The sequence below is a fragment of the Natator depressus genome, chromosome 3 (genome assembly GCF_965152275.1).
Source record: "Natator depressus isolate rNatDep1 chromosome 3, rNatDep2.hap1, whole genome shotgun sequence".
In the NCBI taxonomy this organism is placed as follows: Eukaryota; Metazoa; Chordata; order Testudines; family Cheloniidae; genus Natator; species Natator depressus.
The window spans coordinates 155,610,114-155,630,408 of record NC_134236.1 but is presented as its reverse complement, the minus strand read 5'-3'; the positions used below and the strand labels follow the sequence as shown (position 1 = coordinate 155,630,408).

At 44.7% G+C, this 20,295-nt stretch overlaps 1 protein-coding gene across 1 annotated transcript in view; it reads right to left on the bottom strand.

Moving 5' to 3' along the window:
- The window catches only part of PLB1 (phospholipase B1), a 117,296-nt gene that overhangs the window by 29,619 nt on the left and 67,382 nt on the right, over positions 1–20,295 (bottom strand). Inside the window, exons 36-45 of the mRNA XM_074947088.1 lie at positions 18,880–18,988; positions 12,593–12,644; positions 12,365–12,445; positions 11,025–11,090; positions 10,551–10,651; positions 9,204–9,285; positions 8,673–8,777; positions 6,518–6,613; positions 5,442–5,513; positions 1,936–2,013 (exon numbers count right to left, since the gene is read on the bottom strand). Of these exons, the coding sequence (XP_074803189.1) occupies positions 1,936–2,013; positions 5,442–5,513; positions 6,518–6,613; positions 8,673–8,777; positions 9,204–9,285; positions 10,551–10,651; positions 11,025–11,090; positions 12,365–12,445; positions 12,593–12,644; positions 18,880–18,988 (842 nt within the window). The remainder of the gene's footprint in view (positions 1–1,935; positions 2,014–5,441; positions 5,514–6,517; positions 6,614–8,672; positions 8,778–9,203; positions 9,286–10,550; positions 10,652–11,024; positions 11,091–12,364; positions 12,446–12,592; positions 12,645–18,879; positions 18,989–20,295) is intronic.

Here is a 20,295-nt window from a genome sequence, read left to right as displayed (position 1 = left end):
GAACTGAACCTAGAAATGCCTGAGTCACGGTCCTGTGCCCACTTCTCTACCCACACTGCCTCTCAACGTCAGCAACAGTGTGTTCTGAGAAGCAGAGATGTGCCAGTGAGGAAAAGAAATTGAGACAGTGGGCAAGTCCCATAAGGGGCAAGGGTGTCCACTCCTTGCCCAGACAAGGGCCATGTTGACCAGTGGCTGTGTGAGAGTTTGAGGGTATCACCTGATTTGCAGAAAAAAATTCAAGTCAAATGTAGCTGCCCTCATCTTTAACACAGTGGTGTGGCTCAGAGAGACTACAATCCAGTTAGAGGGTGTTATAAAGGCCCAGGACAGGTCAGCTGGTTTAATTTTTGGGGGGTCAGGGGGAGAAGCAGTTTCCACTCTCTCCTTTTCCTTCTACTGCTGCTCTCTTGCCCTCTTCCATGGGATCCTTCCAACTTGGCCACTGAAGTGCAAGAATCATGAACTGGAAGGCTTTCTCCAGTTCTCTGTTTAGCTTTCTAGAAGCAACCCGGGTGCTGCTGTGGACTGTAGCCGGGAGGGGGAATGGTGGTTTCCTTTTTAGTTGCAGTCTGAAGCAGTACTTGCTAGTATCACCTGTTGTTCTTTATAACTAAGATTGCAAGTCTGGTCATAGAAGTCATGGCTTCTGTGATTTTCCAGGACCTCCATGATTTCTACAGCTGCAGCAGCCAGTGCGGCTGACCCCAGGGCCACCCAAGCAGTTGGCTCCAGGGCCAGCCACACCGGCCGCTGCTGGGGAAGCCCGGTGCAGCTGGCCCTGGGGGCTGCCAGAGCAGCAGGGATCCTAGGGGCAGCCCCAGAGCAGCGGCCCCAGAGCACGAATGGTCCCGGGTGCCACTCCAGAGGATGTCGGAGCAGCAGGGGTCAGGAGCCTCAGGGCACCGGGGGCTGGTGGCCATCAGCCCCTGCCACTGGAGCACAGGACAGCCATCAGCCCCTGGGGCCCCCAGAGCAGATTTAATCATGGGTATTTATAGTAAAAGTCAAGAAGGGATCGGGGCCGTTAATTTTTGTTTATTGCCCCGTGACCTGTCCATGACTTTTATTAAAAATACTTGTGACAAAATTTTAGCCTTATTTATAATCCATAACGGATGCAGGGATTCACTCTATTTTGTTTGGAAATTAAGTCCCAGCTGGGCATTACTTGAAGCTATACAACAGCAGTGACCTCATTAAGAAGGCCTAACTTAGCCACTCAGACCACTGCTTTGGACAATCATCTTCCCCAGCCATACTCACACCAACAGAACTGCTCAGTTATCTTAGGAGGCCTCCACACCTCCTCCAGCCATGTGGCAAGCGCAGGTTCCCACCACATTTCTTCAGTTCCTACCCAGAATTAGCTCTGTACTGGTTACGCTAACTCCTCTGCTGTAGTTTCTCTGCTATGGTGCAATGTAAAGCCTTCATTTAAGAGGCAGTAGATCTTAACTGGAGACATATTGCAAGTTTATGTAACATATTGTTATCACCACTTCCGTCTACATTGCCTCTAGTGGCTGGATGCCTGATGAGGCTATAAACCCTCCTTTAAAACAAGTCACCTAAGCCTGCATTTTTGGGGCTGACAGGTCCTAAGTTCTCTTGCCAATACTGTGTATATTTGGAGCAGCTGACTTACAGTAGTGTCCCTTGACTGGATTTGTTACTGTCATGACTTAGTGTTGAGAACAGTTTTAATACAGTTATTCCCAGTCCGCACTGGTTGGTACAATTGTGTTAGCACAAAAACACTTGAAAAAGAAGCGTTTAAATACCTGTTGACATAGGAGGAGATTTGTATGTTCAAAGCCTAGTAAGAAATTACCATTTACAAATTCCAAATGACGTGAAAACACCCACTAGACAGGAGCAATTTTGCATCCATGTGTGTATGTGCAATGTACAGTAAGCGATACAGGCAATTACCTGAATTGGCTTGTTAGTAGGTTCCAGAGGTGGGTATGTGTAGTTGCTGTTCCTGTATGTTCCCAGGAAGGGTTTGTGCTGATGAGTGAGGAGAGAAATACAGATCAGGCAGCAAACAAGGACATAGAAGACAGCAAATAGATCAGGATTTCTGCTGCCAAAAGATAATATAACTAGAGATGGCCTGAGCTACAAAGTGTGGATCTGGATTTTGAAACAAACACCCTCCCCTAAAATTTAGGGGTATTCAGATCTGGGGGCTTTGGTCCAGCCCACCCGCACACATCAGATCCCTTCAAAGAGTGCAGGGCTGTTTGGGTCTGTTATCCACTCCAGTCTAGGGCGTGGAGAAGTTTGGGAAGCTCTGTCTGCCTCAGCGGGGAGGAGCCTGGCATGCACGGCTCACCCTTTTCCCACAGTGGCTGTATAATTTGGATGGTGGTCTTGGTACCCAGCATCTACCTCAGGAAACATGGACTCTCATAGATTAAAGACCCCTACCAGGAGGCTTGCTTCTCCCGAATGAGAATTGCACGATTGTTAATAAACTAGTAATACAGAACCCAGAATCTGAAGGCGCAGGGTCAAAGAGACTTTCCTACTGGAAGAGCAGAGTTATTCCAAATGGTTTAAATCAGAAATCCGCCCCCCTCTCACTTGCAGACTTTCATCCTTTAAATTAACCCATTATGCTTATAAATGGTTTGCTATAGACCTTTCGTCTCTATAGCCTGGCACATATGACAGTCACACATACACAACATCTGCTGTGTTGAGTTAGAGAAGCAAAGGGACGGAACAGATGGAGCCCGTGAACATCAGAATCTGAAGTCATTTTCTGTAATAACAGATATGCTAAATGACAGATGGAACTCCCCAGAAACAGCCTCTCGTGTAACTTAGCTACTGTACTGCAATTATGAAGACTTCACAACAGTCTCAGTAGGGAAAGTGCCACGGTAAGCATGTACCCACGGCTTCCACAAAGTGCTATGGGCTTGCCATGTTAAAAGACTCATTTCAAAACCCTGTTTGTCCACAGAATAGGTCCAGAATAGACAGCAACAATGCAAGGCAACAGTTTCCAGGGCATTTTGAATATCAGATTGTAAGGGATGTAGGGAAAAACAAATCCAACATTCATTTTCACTCTTCTGCAAGAGGAGAGTAACTGGACGCCTTATTAAATTAATACCAAGTAAACTTGGACCTGATAAAAAGGAAGTACCTCCCACAGTCTATAGTGAATCTGTGGAACCCACTGTCTCAGGGGTGTGACACAGAAGCCCACTGATGCCAACTGGCCAAGGGTTTACTTTTCTGTAACAACAACTGTTAGCAGGCCTGACACTCACCACCCTAGCACACTACTTTCATAGTCTTTATCCATATAGAATATCATGTGAAGTCTCTAATAAAAGCATATGTCATACTGATCCTCAATCACTGCATCATGTATGTAGAGAGGATATTTAAGTAATTGTGTATATGTACTGAACATATGTTTTAAAGTCTGTCACCAACCAAAGAGAAAAACAAGTTTTTTCCAGAGAGAAGTTAGGATGTGTTTTCACCTGTCTATCTCTGTAAATTAAGCATTGTAAGCCAACATAATATGAGCTCAATTTACATATGAGGTCAACAAGGGGATGAGAAGACACTGGAGACTAAACCAACAGGGGTTGTCCTGTCTCTGGGGCCCAGAAATGAGCTTTGAAGAATATAAAAAAAAATGCAAGGAGATATTTTGTTATCTTTCAGAGAGGAAGAAAACAGGACAGCGCTTTTTGCAATCATGAAGGAGGGATCCCAGACATGTTGGCTGGAGATGCTGGGAAATTGTTTCTCTCACCTAAAGCAACTTTAGATGATGAGGGGTTAAGCCTGTTTATAACACACTTCTTAGAGTCTAAAGTTACTTACTTTTTGTTTGATATGTAACTGTTTCTGTTTCCATTGTTATCCTTATTCGCTATCCCTTATATCTTAGCCTTGGATAATAAACATAGGATTATTTTCACTATAAACATATCTCAGTGCTGTGCTGCTATATTGGAGCTGATCCTCACTTGAATCAAACAAGCTGGCGCATGCACTGTTCCTTTGGGGGCAGCTTACCTGGTAATTTCTGCATGTGTCCAGTGGCTGGCACTGCAGGGGACTGCTTCAAAGGGGCTCAGGGATTGGGGTGCACCTATGGTTAACCTGCCAGGCAAAGTAAGGGCTGGCAGAGCCTCAAGGTGGTGGTGTCAAAGAGCTGACACCCAGGTAAGCACCAGCAAATGTCTCTCTCACTGAGGCATGGGTGTCACAAGGTGACTCATAATCCTGGATACCCTGAGAAAGTGTTACAGGGGGTGAAGACAAAAAGCGGAAGTGGCTTTAAAAAAGGAGTGGATAAGTTTTGACTCACAGCATTTATAGTTATCCTTGGTAAGATAAAGGTAATCACCAACTTCAATGCTCCAGGGCATAAACTCATCTCTTCAGAGGTCAGGAAAGAATTTCCCAAATCCTTACTCACTGCACAACTGGCCAAATTTGTTATTTTCACCTTCACCTAAAGCATCAGCATCAGTCCCAAAGTGTGATACTGGATCAGGTGGACAGATGGTCTGATCTGTTACAGCAGTTCCTGTTATGTTCCAGACAATCAGCTATGCTAGTGATTTCTCTGTAGGGATTTTACTACTAAATAGTGGCTGGAGGCTCAAACTCATGTAATGAAGGTAGGTAAGAAAGACAGAAACACAGATGATGGTGATAGACACATGAGAAATTCATAGATGGGTAATTGCTGTACAGGAAAAGGAGGAAAGAAACTAGTAGCATCTCCCTCTATTGTCATATAGCAGCTCAAAAGTCCATGAATGCACTGATGTTCTGAAACTCACGACAGAGTAGAATTTATACATCACAAATTTTTAAGAAGAAGTTAGAAAAAGGGCTGAGGGAAAGGGAGAGAAGCAGCTGCCCAATTGTCGAAAGAAGAAACTGCTGAGCTGGTGTGCAATGACAAATGCATGTGTTGGAGGTTGAAGAAAACATGAGACTCCCTAGATCCATACACCCAATGGGGGAAAGCTGCATACACCTCTTCAGTATTAGTCACTAGGGGCCAGATTTTTAAAGGCATTTAGGCATTTAAAGACACCAATAGGTGCCTCGTGGGATTTCCAAAAACATCTAGGCACCTAATTGCCAATGAGTTCAAAGGGAAAATCCATTCTGAATCCCTTTGAAAATTCCACTAGGTGCCTATCTGTATCTTTAGGCATCTTTAAAAATCTGGCCAAAGATCTAAACACCGCTTCAGCCATCTTATCAGTCAGTTTTTGTAAGACGGTATAAGACTCAGAAACACTGAAGCAGCTATTATGCAAGAAAATATTCACATACAGTTAACAGAGAAGCAGAATTTTAGCAGACTTGTTCCAAAAATACTGGATCTTTTCCAAGAACCCACCCATCCCAACCCCTTGCTTCCATAATGGTACAGTATTTACCGGAGTTGGGCAACTCAGGGTAATGTTAGCCTTGAGGTCAAAGAAGTCAGTTTTCTCCCCTAGAGGCTGAAGCTGGGGAAAAAAAGGGGGAGGATTAGTTTTGTAGCTGTGTCCTCTCATCTTACATTTCTGTAGCAATTTTAAACCCAAAGAATTGAAAGGTGCTTCACAAATTTAATTAAATTCAGTAATTGCATAGCTCTTGATTTGCCTGTGATTGAAATGCAGCCATTTCTTGGGAGGAACGTGGCAGCTGTGTCACAGAGCACAGTAACACTAGGCAGTAGTTTAGAACAGTAAGTAAAGGAGCATACTGTATTGCTGGGGGAATTTAGGGAGGCAGAAGTAGCTGTACTGGAATTTGACCAGAATACCAGGGCTAAGGCCTTGTCTAACTTTATGTCTCCATTGAAACATGGCATCAACCACAAAGTGCGACAGGCAGTGAGGATAAATCTTCCATTTTTTGTCACAGCACCAGTGAGTAAAAGGAAAGATGAGCATCACTGCAGGGGTTCCTCGATAAAAACTCGGGATCCTCCCTGACTAAACTCCTTTTAAAAAGTGAATTTAGAGTAGGTGAAAGGTTCTGGGCTGACAGCCATGGAGACTACAGTCCTCTGTTTCTCCACAGAACAGGTACAGCAAAGGCTACAGCAGTACAAGCATCACTTACACTGCCACACAAATGTGCCTCAGCCCCAACCTGGAAGGTGAGAAGGAAGGTCAGTCAGTCTCCATGGCCCATGCAGTGTTCAATGTCTCTTTCATGGAGACTGTTAGCTAGTGCATTCCATGGGTTTCATTCTTGTTGATGTGGACACCTGTCCAATAGGATGTGAACTGAGATGCATCAAATTCAGTTCACCACTTAGCCAACAGATGGAAGAGACCTTTAATCAACACTGACCTGGGCTGGATTTGAATAGGTGACCTCAACATGAATGGTCTGGGTCCCCTCAACAGTGGCCTGAGCCACCCAGTCCCGCAATTATTACACAAAGGAGATGATTTTAAAGATACTTTGAATCAGTTCTGGTTGATGAGACAGATATATAAGTTCATGCCATCCCTACCATGGTGTTCCAGAGAGCCCTGGAGAGCTGAGACTGGGATTTCTGACTCAGATGGAAACAGTCTGGTGCAAGGAAGGAGATATCTGCACGCCCATCCTGAAAAGGAAAGTGCAAAGGACATCTGAGTGCAAGAAGTTCGTTTATACTTTATTACTTTGGTTCAGTGAAGTTGGAGCAGAGGCTATTGGTAGTAACTGGCATTCCCATTGGCATTCCCGTTATACACTCCCATGTGGAAGGCCTACTGGCCATCTGGGGAGATGAAGTGGGGTATTACCAGGAAGGATCACCAAGTACTAGCAATGGGCCAACCCCAAAAGGATAAACACCCTAAAGTTCAGATGTTTAATGTGCTGTTCTATCATGGCTCAAAAAATGGCATTGTTGGGCTCTGTGTTTTGTCTTTCTCTCTAGGATCTCCAGTGCCACAGCCACAAACTCAGCTTGGATATGAGAGTTAAGGTGGGCCTTTTCCTTCTCATGCATCACCACCAGGAATAAGGGTGCTGCAAACCACACAATGCTCCTCAGTGGGTTTGCTCAGGTATAGCTTGGTGGAAGTTAGTACACAAGTCTACTGTTGATACACAAGAAGCAACAGAAGAAGAAACTCCTTCTCTTGTAGCTCCCTCTTTTTCAACAGTGTCAGTTCTGCAGGGCTAACAGGAGTAAAAAGCAGTAAGAGTTGTTTGTCACTGACGTTAGCAGATATAACTGAGTACACCCACACAGTCACCTTTCAGAGCGGAACTCCAGTTTATTACTGATTTTGTAATATCTGAAACAGTTTGGGTTTGGAAGTTTTAAGAGATTGGTTTTCTCATGAGATTTTAGGGGTGGATAAAAGAGTTTGGATTAGATGGATTAAGGCCACAGAGTTTAGATCCAGAACTGAACTTCCTCAAGGTTTGAGGATGTTTTGATTAAGTGTTTTGAGTTGGCTCATTAGAGAAGTAAGGACCTGCTGCCAAGTTTTGGATCTGTATGCGATCTTCCACCAAGTTTGTAGCCAGGATTTTGGGTCAGGCCCATTTCAAGTTTGGATATAATATGGAAAAATATCTGATTTTTTTTTTTTTTTTGCAAAACTGGAAGAAAATCATTTTTGAGGTCTAAACATTTTTCAGAAACAAATTGCATCTATTATTTTTCATTTACAAGTTTTTAGCCAGGGTCAAAACCCACAGGAAGGGCTTTTAACAAAGGCTGATCTGAGCAGAAATCAAAGCCTATGATTTTGTGAGATTTTTCAGCCCAATTTTTGCAGTCTCAGAAAAGGTTTGTTAGAAGAAGAAGCTGAACGTTTGCAACTTGTCACCAGTTATTTCTGGCATTTTCTGGTTCCCTCTGGCCCTATAATACCACAGCTCCTCCTGTTTGGAATTTGACCACATCTGTTTCCAGTTCCAACTGAAATCAGGAAGCACAGATGTGTGAAAAAAATCAGTGAATATTTTTCAAGTTTCAGAAAAGATTTGTGTCAGTTCTTAGATTTACTAGCTTGCTTCAGTCACTATTCAGGCACTGGAGCCCCATCCTACTGCCAAAGATGGGGGAAGGGCTGATTGCCTAAGACTACATTTTGGACTGATTACTATGTAGATCTCTCTCTCTGCACAGGCATAGAAGAGTAAGATCATGGGTCAGAAAGAGATGACGACGCTGTTAGTTAACAGTGAGGGTTATTGCCAGACAGCTTTAAGAGCTCTAACATTATGGCCAGGGCTCTCTGTGTATTTGCATATGCTGCTTGATTAATCAGTTTCCCCATCATTAAACGGGGATGGTGATACTGGTGTCCTTTGCAAAGTGCTTTGAAATCTACGGATTAAAAGCATTATATAAGAGTATAACAATAACAGTACTTTTAGCTAACAACTGCCCTTGCTGAACAAGTGTATATAGATATATCTTAAATGTAATCTTTAAATAATTTCTCAAAAGTTAAAGCAGTAATCGGTATAAAAATAAATTATGTAAATCCAAGTATTGGGAACTGTTCAAGGAATTCCAACAGCATAATATACCCAAACCAAATTATATTCATATGGGAACTTCAAGAGCACCTGGCAAACCCTGATACTTTCATATACTCTAGATGGGTGGGTGAGTGCATGCATCTAACCTAACTACTGAGAGTGACCTATAGCCATACCTGAAGAAGAGGAATCTTGGTATTTCGGAAGAAAGGCTGCAGTACCACCGTGAAATTCTCCTGGGTGTCATACCTGCCGGACTCCACTAGCTTCCAAGTGCTGTTCTGTAAGAGACAAAAAAGACCATCATCAACCCACCAACCACTTTGTCATCCTTAAGTGGTGTGTAGGGCATGTAGCTGCACTTCCACCCTTGGGCCGACACAATCAGGGATCACAGACTTTCAGGGCACATGGCAAAACCCATCTTTTTGCCTTAGTGGCTGAAGAGGTTTGAGCATGATGGGAGTGATTGTTTGTGAGGATGGCGGTTGGGTGAGGAAAGTCCCACTTATGGGTTTGTGTTAGGGATAGAGTTTTCCTGCTGATTTTGCCACACTGATATTTTAAATAATAACAAAGGTACCCAGAGTAGTAGATGGGCACTTTTTGTATATGTTGTTATAAATTGCAACAGACAGATTGCTGGCAAACCCTCTGCCCTGCCTCAGTTGTAGGCAAAGCAACTGCACTCATCCTGGCAGATGTACCTGGTAGGCTCTGGTAGCTTCCATCACCATCGCTAGCTCTTGTGACCCTTCTGTCACTGGGAAAACACAACTACACAGATCTCTGCAGAAGAGGTTACAGAAGTGACAGAAACATACAGCATTAGAACAAAGAGTGTAGATTCAAGAGACACTCACCCATTGCCATTCAGCATGCACACCACCTGGGAGCTGTGCTGGATGTCTATATATTACCCTTTCTATAAGAGTGCCAAATGGCCTTTGCCATCTTGCACAATCTCAAGCCACAGTTTTACCTGCCCCTTTGCCCTACATGAGTGGTGCAGCTCACATATCAGTTTGGCAACTGCTAAGCATATCAAGGTGATATGCACTGCACTTATGTCACCCTATGTCCCATTATTTTGGGGCACCTAAGGGTATTGTCTACACTGCAGCTGGGACATGCAATTCCAAGTTGGGTAGATGTATGTGTGATAGCTCTTCGTATCCCATAACCATAGCCAGTGGAGTCCAATCCTCTATAACTGTAGGCTTACCCCAGGGAACCCAACAGACTCCAATGACACCACCAGACAAAGAACCCTAATGCTAAAACCCATATCAAATCCAGGGAACCCTTCCAGCCCCAACCCTGACCCCCACTGGGAGAGCCCTACCAGCCCCAAGCCTAACCCTCACAGGAAGAGCCTTACTCTCTGTAATCCTAACCCTAAACTGGGGAGTGCTGCCATCTGGAACCCTAATCCTAGCCTGAAAAGCTCTTCCAATTATTACCCTAGCCCTCACCCTCCTTTATGGAATGCTAACCCTACACCTGGGAGCCTTACCCTCTGGAACCTTAACATTAGCACAGGGAGTCCTATCCTCTTGAACCCTAGCTGTAGACAGGGGAACCCTACCCATTAATACCCTAACCATCGCTAAGGGAGCTCTACCCATTATTATTCCAACCCTTGCCCAAGGAGCCCTACCCTCTGTCACCCTAACCCTTGTCCAGGGAGGCATATCTGTTATTACCCAAACTCTCCCCAGGGAAGCCCTACAGGTTCCTATCTACATTTGAGGGTTCCTGTAGGGCTGCCCTGGGGAGAGTTTGGGTAATAATAGATATGCCTCCCTGGACAAGGGTTAGGGTGACAGAGGGTAGGGCTCCTTGGGCAAGGGTTGGAATAATAATGGGTAGAGCTCCCTTAGCGATGGTTAGGGTATTAATGGGTAGGGTTCCCCTGTCTATAGCTAGGGTTCAAGAGGATAGGACTCCCTAGGACTCCCAGGTTTCCTCCATAAGGAAGCAGGGAACCAAATTTTGTCTTTTCTCCCACCGAGAGTCACTGCGGACGCCAGAGTAGGCAAAAGCTGCCTTACCCAGTGAGATGTGTGGTGCACTGTACTTGGTTATCCAGAAACATCTGCCTCAAGGGGAGGAGGTCCATTACTTCAACCAGATTGACCAGAGCCCTGGGAACCTGAAAGGAAAGTCAGAGCTTTGCTTGGCAGGAGCTGGTCATGCAAATTGCAATGCCTTTATTTTAAAGTGCAGAGCACAAGTGCAGCTCCCCCTTTCTGCCCTGGTTAACTACTCAACCAGTCCTTCCCAATTGTTGATCTTTCCTCTCCACCTCACTTGACTGAACTCGCCCTCCTCCTGCCCCTGGTTGTATGTTGGTGTCTTATTTGTCAGGCTCTCTCTCAGCATTAGAGATGAAGGCAGTGTAGGCTGCATTATGGAACTCATTGGGATACATTTGGTTCAAGGGGCCACCCCTTGGCTACCCCACAGCTACTAGAACTGGGGGAGGAAGAAGCAATGCTGACCAATGAGTTACTAAAACCACTTACTTCTGCATGCAAAATATCGAGGGCTTCTTGAATGTGGCTGGTGAAATTTACAGCTGAATAGTAATCCTCACAGAAAAAGAAGAGAAGCAGGAGTTACTGCCAATGACGTCTCACAAATGGCTTGAGACAACAAAAAGATATTGCACTGGGCATTCATTCCCATCCCCTTACTTCTGCCATGCTAGGCTGTGCTCAGTGGAATGTTCTTGCTCTCTTCCAGAAACCAAGTGGCTCAATTATACCATTACTCCGCCCTCAAATGTAGATAGGCGGAGTACAACCTTGGCTTTTCTAGAGCTCCCTCTTGAGCTGTAGCAGACTGAGTCAATGTCCAATGGGCCCCTCATCTCTGGCTGAGGGAAAGAACCAAGTGGTAAGTGTGTTCGAACGGGGTCAGCCAAAATATGATAAAAACAGAGGCACAAATGTTTTCAGGGTGTGTCATTCTACTGCTATCCATTGACATCATTAGCAGGCAAGGACACACCAGCCATAAACATCTGGCAGCAGCACGGGAGCTTGACTAGGTCTGTTTAGCCACAAGGATCCCCCCACTCTGTTGCACCCTGGGGGGGGGGGCAGAGGACCTCAGTGTGCTAGTGGTAGTGAAAAGGATTGTGTACAAAAGAGACAACACCCTAGATTCAGAGCCAGGTTTAGAACTGGGGTGAGGGGCATGAGAGGTCCCACGCTCTCCTTCTGGCAGCCACAGTCTGAAGCAGCATAAAAATCTCTGTAGCACTGACCATTACAGAGACTTCCAACGTGCTCCGTCCTGCCTCCAACACCACCCTGTGCCAGGACTTGTGCGGGGAGGTGAGGTGAGGTGAGGTGGGCGGTGTTGGACTACTTGTGGTGGCCTAACACAGTGCTGAACCAGGACAATTCTTCCCAGGTTAGCTGGGGGGCTTTTCCAGCCCCTGTATACCACCAAAGCCGAGAGGAAAGAATCCCGCCCTCTCTCCCTCACCTCATGCCCCAGACATGGTCAAGAAAGGCAGGCTCCTCTCTCTCTCTCTCTCACTTCCACATAACGGCTGGTTCCTACCCCACAGCAAGCAAGCAGAGACCACAACAATCTTAGTCTGCTGCTGCTAACTCTGTTTAAAACTAGGCACTGCCAGAAGAGTATCTATCACTCCACACAGACCCCACCGTACTCCACAAAATTCAGCTTTGTCTGGCATATTGGGTGACCCTCAGAACTCAGGGACTTCCTTTCCCCTACCTGCAACCTTGGATTTCATGGGACGCAGAGGCTGGCTTTCCTTACACTGGTGTTTTTACATCAACACCAGTCAGCCTTGCTGCCATGCCAGCTCCTCAATCCTGCTACTTACAGGGTCTTTGCAGTAGTTGCACAGATCATTGGCTCCAATTAACACAGTGATGATCTTCCAGTCAGTGTTGAAATCGATTCTCTGCATAAAGAAAGAAAAAGTGTAAGTTCATTATGTTCCCAACTGATGTGCACACTGGGTATCTTTGGAGGCAGACCTGTTCCATGAAGCAATATCTGTTCCTTTTCATGCTGTGAGATTAAACATGCTGCGTTCCAGTCAACTCACCGGATCACTTTTCATTAGTCTCACCAGGGCTCTTACTTGGTCCGGTAATTCCCTGTGGAGAAGGACAATTAGTGAGTCTTAGGGGAGACCAGCATCCATCGGAAGAATATTTATCTAGATATCGATATGGCCCCGGGGCACCTCAAACTCATGAGTGAATGTATCCTCACACTATTCTTGTGAGGTAGCATTCTCTCCATTTTATAGATGGGGAACTGAGACACAGAGACTAAATGACTTGTCCAGGTTCACATGGGAAGTTTGTGTCAGAAAAGAATTGAATCCAGATCTCAGTCCTGTCCAGTGTTTTAACCTCAAGACCATCCTTCCTTCACCTTGTTTGACTCCCTAGAGAGTAGCTGAGAACCCCCCCCCCCAGCTTTTTGGACGCCAGGTGCAGCAAACCGCTAGTCAGCTGACAGCATCATCAGAATTGTTGGATCAGTTTATTTCTTATCGACTAAAACAGCAAGGGAGCGCCAAACCCAGAGCTCTGAAAAATCCCCTGCATTAACATTTTTGTGCACTGAATATTTCCAAACCTACATTGACTCTAAGGAAATGTGCACAATAACTATTGAAATAAACCTCGGACATTCCCAGGATCACAGCTCAGAGTCAGCACTTCATACTCTATTATGTGCAAAATAATGTTTTCAAAGGTTTTTCGGCCCTGATGAAAACTGAAGCAAGTAGCCAGGACACTCAGGAGGGGGCTAACAAGACAGCCTTTTAATAACCATGCTAGATCTATAAAAAGCTTTGCTGTGGATTCTAGGTTACCTACACTAAACTGCTGGACCTCATTTAGCTGCTCTATCATTACGTTGATCCTCTAATATGCACAGAATCTGAATGGAAAGCTTTGGCCTTGCAGGCAGCTCCATGGTTTTGGAATGAGCTGCACCTCCCTCTGGGCCCTTGCTAGAAATACTTCACTACTGTACATCATTTCATGACATACATCTGCTGATACTAATGAACCTGACATGCATATGATTTACATGGTAATCGGAACTTTGTTTTCATAGAATCATAGAATATTAGGGTTGGAAGGGACCTCAGGAGGTCATTTAGTCCAACCCCCTGCTCAAAGCAAGACCAATCCCCAACTAAATCATCCCAGACAGGGCTTTGTCAAGCCTGACCTTAAAAACTTCTAAGGAAGGAGATTCCACCACCTCCCTAGGTAACGCATTCCAGTGTTTTACCACCCTCCTAGTGAAAAAGTTTTTCCTAATATCCAACCTAAGCCTCCCCCACTGCAACTTGAGACCATTACTCCTTGTTCTGTCATCTGCTACCACTGAGAACAGTCTAGATCCATCCTCTTTGGCACCCCCTTTCAGGTAGTTGAAAGCAGCTATCAAATCCCCCCTCATTCTTCTCTTCCGCAGACTAAACAATCCCAGTTCCCTCAGCCTTTTCTCATAAGTCATGTGTTCCAGTCTCCTAATCATTTTTGTTGCCCTCCGCTGGACATTTTCCAATTTTTCCACATCCTTCTTGTAGTGTGGGGCCCAAAACTGGACACAGTAGTCCAGATGAGGCCTTACCAATGTCGAATAGAGGGGAACGATCACATCCCTCGATCTGCTGGCAATGCCCTTACTTATACATCCCAAAATGCCATTGGTCTTCTTGGCAACAACAGCACACTGTTGACTCATATCCAGCTTCTCGTCCACTGTAATCCCTAGGTCCTTTTCTGCAGAACTGCTGCCGAGCCATTCGGTCCCTAGTCTGTAGCGGTGCATGGGATTCTTCCGTCCTAAGTGCAGGACTCTGCACTTGTCCTTGTTGAACCTCATCAGATTTCTTTTGGCCCAATCCTCTAATTTGTCTAGGTCCCTCTGTATCCTATCCCTACCCTCCAGCGTATCTACCTCTCCTCCCAGTTTAGTGTTTTCCTTTGCTGTACAGCATATATCATAGGAGCGAAAGGTATTTCCCCTCTTCCCCCAATCTGACACACAGCTCTCACTAAGGGTTTGTCTACACAGTAAGTTAGTGCATGGCTAGCCATGGTGTAAATCTGCAGTGCACTAGCTTGCCATGCACTTTCTGAACATGTGGACACTGCTACTGCAGACTAAACGTTCCATAGCGTGCGCTTGCCGTAGTCCCATCAACCAACCACAAGTGGTCAGGAGTCAGGACCACTTTTTAGTTTCATTTTTCAAGTAAAATTTGAGATGTCCTCTAAGGCTTCAATTCAGCAAAGCACTTAGGCGTACACTTAACATAAAAGAGTGGCAAAGAGTCCTATGGCATCCTTATAGACTAACAGACATATTGGAGCATAAGCTTTCATGGGTGAATACCCACTTCGTCGGATGCATCCAACGAAGTGGGTATTCACCCACGAAAGCTTACGCTCCAATACGTCTGTTAGTCTGTAAGGTGCCACAGGACTCTTTGCCGCTTTTACAGATCCAGACTAACACGGCTACCCCTCTGTTACTTAACATAAGAGACATGCTTAAGTGTTGTGGCTGAATAGGGATGGACTTTAGTATGTGCTTACAGCTTACAGTCAAGCACATGCTTAATTGCTTTTGCCTGATCAGGACCTAAGAAGGTATCTCCCTTTCCACATATCTAGGCTTGGCAGAATTCAATTTTTATTTTTTCTATAATTCCATCAGACAATATCAACTTTTATTTTTAAGCATTTTTTCTATTTTTATCCATTTCAATTTTCACGGTTGTGCAAAATTATGGGGTTTAAGCATTTTTTTATGTTTATCTATTTAAATTTTCATGGCTGCAGGAGATGATGGGGGGACAAACATCAGACAATAATTAAAGACAGTAGATGATGATTAAAAATTAAAGCTTTATAAATTTTAAAATGCAAACTGTCACCATCTCATCAAAATGTACGAAGTAAATACCCTCAAATCAAACACTAATAAGTTATCAAGCAACATTTTTTTTTTTACTTTATCTAACTGGAATTTCAATTATCTATAGAAATTTTTTCATTGGTTTGTGCTTGTGTGGTGAAATCACTGTGTGCTGGCATTTACTGATAAAAATCTATTCCTTCCAAGCCTGCACATACCCAACACGTTCATTAAAACCAGCCTTTTCAGAAGCAGCCACTGATTTTTAGCCCCTCATCCTGAGAAAACTTTGAGCCTGATTCTAAGAACTGATGAGCGCCCACCACTGCACTTGATATCAGCAGGTGGCTCAGCACAAAAACCTGAGGCACACCAAATAATTCAATTTTGAAACTCTTGGCCTTAGCTTTCATTTACAGCCCATCTTTTTACCTCTGGATGACAGGAAGAGGAATCTCTTTGGCTCTGAGAATGAACCCTTAGGAGCATTACAAATATAGAGCCACATATTTGAACCAGGAGAAACTATTCTTTCCTCTTTATGTCCAATGCCGTGATATCAGCGAACTACATGGAGATAAACTTATCTCCTTCGATAAAGCTATAAATAAAGTGTGATAGAAATGAACTCTAAGATGGGTGCCTCTGAGAGTTCAGGGACATTACCATAGTGTCTATTTATACAGAAAACAAACTCATGTACTGCTTTCCTTCAGTGTCATAGGCCTTCCACATGAGGAGATGGTGGGAAAGGGCAAGGACTGGTGGGCGTGGCATGGCTGGGCAGTGGGAGAACCAGAAGGAGTCTGTGAGTGTTGTTTTCTTCACCCCCTTTACAAAAGGACAAAGTACAAAAGTACATTTATAAAAGTAAAAATATTGCTGGGAAAGCTGAGCAGCTCCACTTCCTGTCTCTGCCCAATCCAGGTCCTCTGGTGTGGCAGGTGGAGAGAGGAGAAATTCACTTCCTCACACCGGTGACCCAGCAAGTGTACAAGAACTCACTTGTTTCTCGAGATTTGTACAAGAGTTTGAATTTTGCAGTATAAGTACCTGGGAAGTACTTAGTACCTTTTAAGTTTCTGATTTTACACTATGGACCTAACTCACACCTCATGTAAGAGGATGCAGCTCAACGGTCTTCATAGACTTTAAGGTCAGAAGGGACCATCGTGATCATCTCATCTTCAGTGAGTATTAAGTTGCACCTTCTTGTACCAGATCTGAATTTGGATCAGATACTTAGCTGCAAATTCAACTTCCAAATGAAGCAGTGTCTGTAACTGACTCAGATTTGCCGCCATCTTGAATTTCACAGGAAGCTAGAGATGGTCATTAACATCAGTTGCAAAGAGTTTTTCACTTATCTAAGGGTCCAGAGTATGTTCCCTGAAAGGTTCTGGGTTGAGAGCCCTGGAAAATGAAGTTCTTTATTCATCCACCCCACAGTTACTTCTCTGGCAGTGCAGGCTTCGACAGTTTGGTCCCAGCCATGAACTGTAGGGACTGAACATCCAGAGAGAAGGTAGCTCAGATTCCATGCCTCTGGCACTCTTGGCATCCAGCTGTACTGATGGCCTTTGTCGTCATGTGGAGAACTGTCCCCTAGGGACTAGACTGACACATATCAGCTCAATTCAAATGGGCTACCAGACAGACACCTGATGGAAAAGACATGATTGCTGCTGACCTGAGCTGTATTCACACTGGTGACCTAGAACTGAAAGACTCTGTTATCCTGTTTCCAATCCCCTATGGTAATCAGCCAATCTGACGTGCCTTTTACACCAAATAAGGTAGGGACAGCTGGTTTAATTGCTATCTGATTTTTATGCTGTAAGATCAGCCCAGGATATTAGATCCCTAAACCCTGCAGGAGTTTCCTGTTCACATAGGGAGTCACTTCATTTGGAAATAAAAATGAATTCATTATAGAATGAAAATCCCTCCTTTTGCAGGGGTAGGAGGCAGAGGGAGATATTTCATAGCATCTAGCCAATGACTCCCATTTTGTCAGTGAATATTAGGGTGAGTCAGAAATCATTCTTGCAACCTGCAGGAGAAATCACTCATGAAACATTAAAACAAGATCTTGATCACTGATAAAACCTTAACAGTCATCACTTAGGGAGAGCAAATGCAGGAGCTTTCTTGGCTTCCCGATTCAGCTGCCAAGTGGAGCTGCTGGGGAAATGGAGGATTTTTAAAAAAAAAAAAAAAAAAAGAGAGAAAGATTGAAACTAGAGTCTTTTTAGCACAACCAATTACCAATGTCAAGTACAAGCACAATCAACCAGAAATCCTGCCCAAACGATCGGTGGCTGTGCCCAACTCAGCGGCCAGCTGCTTAATTATTTAAATACAGTATTAAGCCTCCCATCCTGCCCCATCATCTCCACATCAGAAGCTGAGACTTCTAAGATGAAAACTTGGATTCTCTTCCTATAAAGTATAACACCGGGGATTAAGTATGCAGCCGCCTTCCATGAGGCTGCTTCTCCCAGGACATATTCAAACTGCATGAGGCTGCTACCACATTGAAATCATAGGAACTGTAGCCACTTACATCAGGTCTAAAACTGGCCTAAAGCCTATGCCTGGCTGTCACCTGTCCTCATCTCTTCATAAGATTCTAGCAGCCTGATTGGTTGCTTTGTATTTTTGCTGTCTCTCTCAACCACTCCTCCCGACCCTTCCAAATGTTTGAGGCCTTAATCATGGAAGATTTCATGCAGTCTCCCCCAGCTGCTCATTGCAAATTTAACACGCTTTCACTTTCTACCACACGCAGACCATTTCCTAAAAGCCCTTTGCGCCCCAACGTTTAGCTTATAAGAGACCAAACAATTTCTTCACTTTCTTGCTCCTGGGGCACGTATGAAGACTAGACAACAGTTCAGTTCCTGTAATGGTTTTTCCAGCAACGCTGTGTCCCAGGGTGGGCTGCTGCCCTCACTTGCTTTTATGGACAATGTGCTGAACTGTGCAACGCCTCCTGTGGACTAAGGTAAGGTCACCACACTCACTTTTGCTAGTGAGTGGTGATCCCAGGTCTTGAGAAGTCAAAGGCTAATGCACTAACCCACTGTTCCCTCCAATCTGTATTCCCAGCTGTACTGCTTCTTTCATCGTACAATAAAGCTCTCCTTTGGGACAAGGTATTTCCACTGGTGTGCTTACCATTGTTGTGATCCAAGGGATCCTGGCACATGCTTCATTATATCATATGGCTATCTTATGAAAATCAAGTGAGCCATTCAGTTTATGTTCAATACAGCAGAAGCTCTGGAGCATGAGCCAGGCACCAACTTGAAGTACCCACTAGACTGGTTTTGCTCGCTATTAAGCGCAAGTTATAACAGCACATGAGACACATCAAAGGAAGTTATATGAAGTAGCCACATCCCAGCACCCCAAAGGGGGGAAAAATCAGCATACTCAGCCACTGCTCCAGGAACTGCCTGATTGAGAAAGGCATTCGGCTCACTTGCTCCCCCTGTGCCAGTCGAGTAACCCGTGAGGTTACGGTTGAACTCCCAAAGGATATCTGAAGGAGGAAGAGGATAATGAGAAGGGAGTGAACCCACTTGCTCATCACACAGGGGAGAAGACTAGCATTCACTATGCCCCCCTAGATTCTTGGTTTGTGTTAGGGGAAGGCTGCTGCTTGTTCTCCACTTACCTTGCTGTGCCCACCCAGGGGAAGCAGAATTTTGGGCACTGCTGTGTCAGTCAAGTGATGCCAGAGGCTTAACCACTTAGCATAGATTGTCAGACAGCACTGGATCAAGTTGCCTCCTGACTCAGACGTGGTGCAATCCCACTGACATCAAGTGCAATCATGGGGGACGGGGAGGACAGGTGGACAGAGTATGTACAGGCCCATTGTACGTGACCATCCTGCACATTACCATGGTTAAAGCTTGAATGAGAAACCCCCTGGTCAGCAGGCAGCCATTCTGTCAGGGAGCCAGAAGGGCCCTTGGCCTGGCTGATCTGGAAGGAGCCGTGAGAAGCTTCTCTTAGCTGGAAGTTCTATTGTGTATATCTTTACAGCTATGCAACATCACGCTCTGATCGCAGACCTGTGTATTAAATGCTTACATGCAAGGCAGTGAATTATTCACACCCCTCTCTGTTCATTATCCTAATACTGTTGCTCAAAAATATCCCCCCCCAACACCCTTGTGTCTGTGGGGGCAAAGAATGTGTTGCTAGTTGAAACAAAGAAAGCCACAATTATATTAAGGGTTCCATTTAAAAACTGTTTATAAAGGATTAATAAATGGCTTCATTTTAAATATATAATTTTAAAGGGATTAATAAAAAGTTTTAATAAATAATTAATCAATTTTAATGTGCCATAAATCAATAGATGGTTTACAACCATGGTTTATAACCTTCTAGAACTCCTTCTACTGATGTGCTTTTAACCATCTGTTATACACTCACTACAAAGGTCTGTAATATGCTTATAACATGGATTAGCCCTTTATAAATGAAACCTTAATATAAAGTGTCATTCAAAAAATGTACTGAAACTTCACAGCCAGATGTAGCGGGTGCCAAACCACCAATCTGAGTTTTGAGAATAGTTGTAAAGTTGATGGACAGGAAAGTTCCACAATTCCCAGCAGTGCAGACATGCAAATATTCAGCAATATTCACTCAAAACAGGGGCGGGCAAACTTTTTGGCCTGAGGGCCGCATCTGGTTTCAGAAATTGTATGGAGGGCCGGTTAGGGGAGGCTGTGTCTCCCCAAACAGCCAGGCATGGCCCGGCCCACGCCCCCTATCCAAGCCCCCCTGCTTCTCGCCCCGACGGACCCCCGGGACTCCTGTCCCATCCAACCC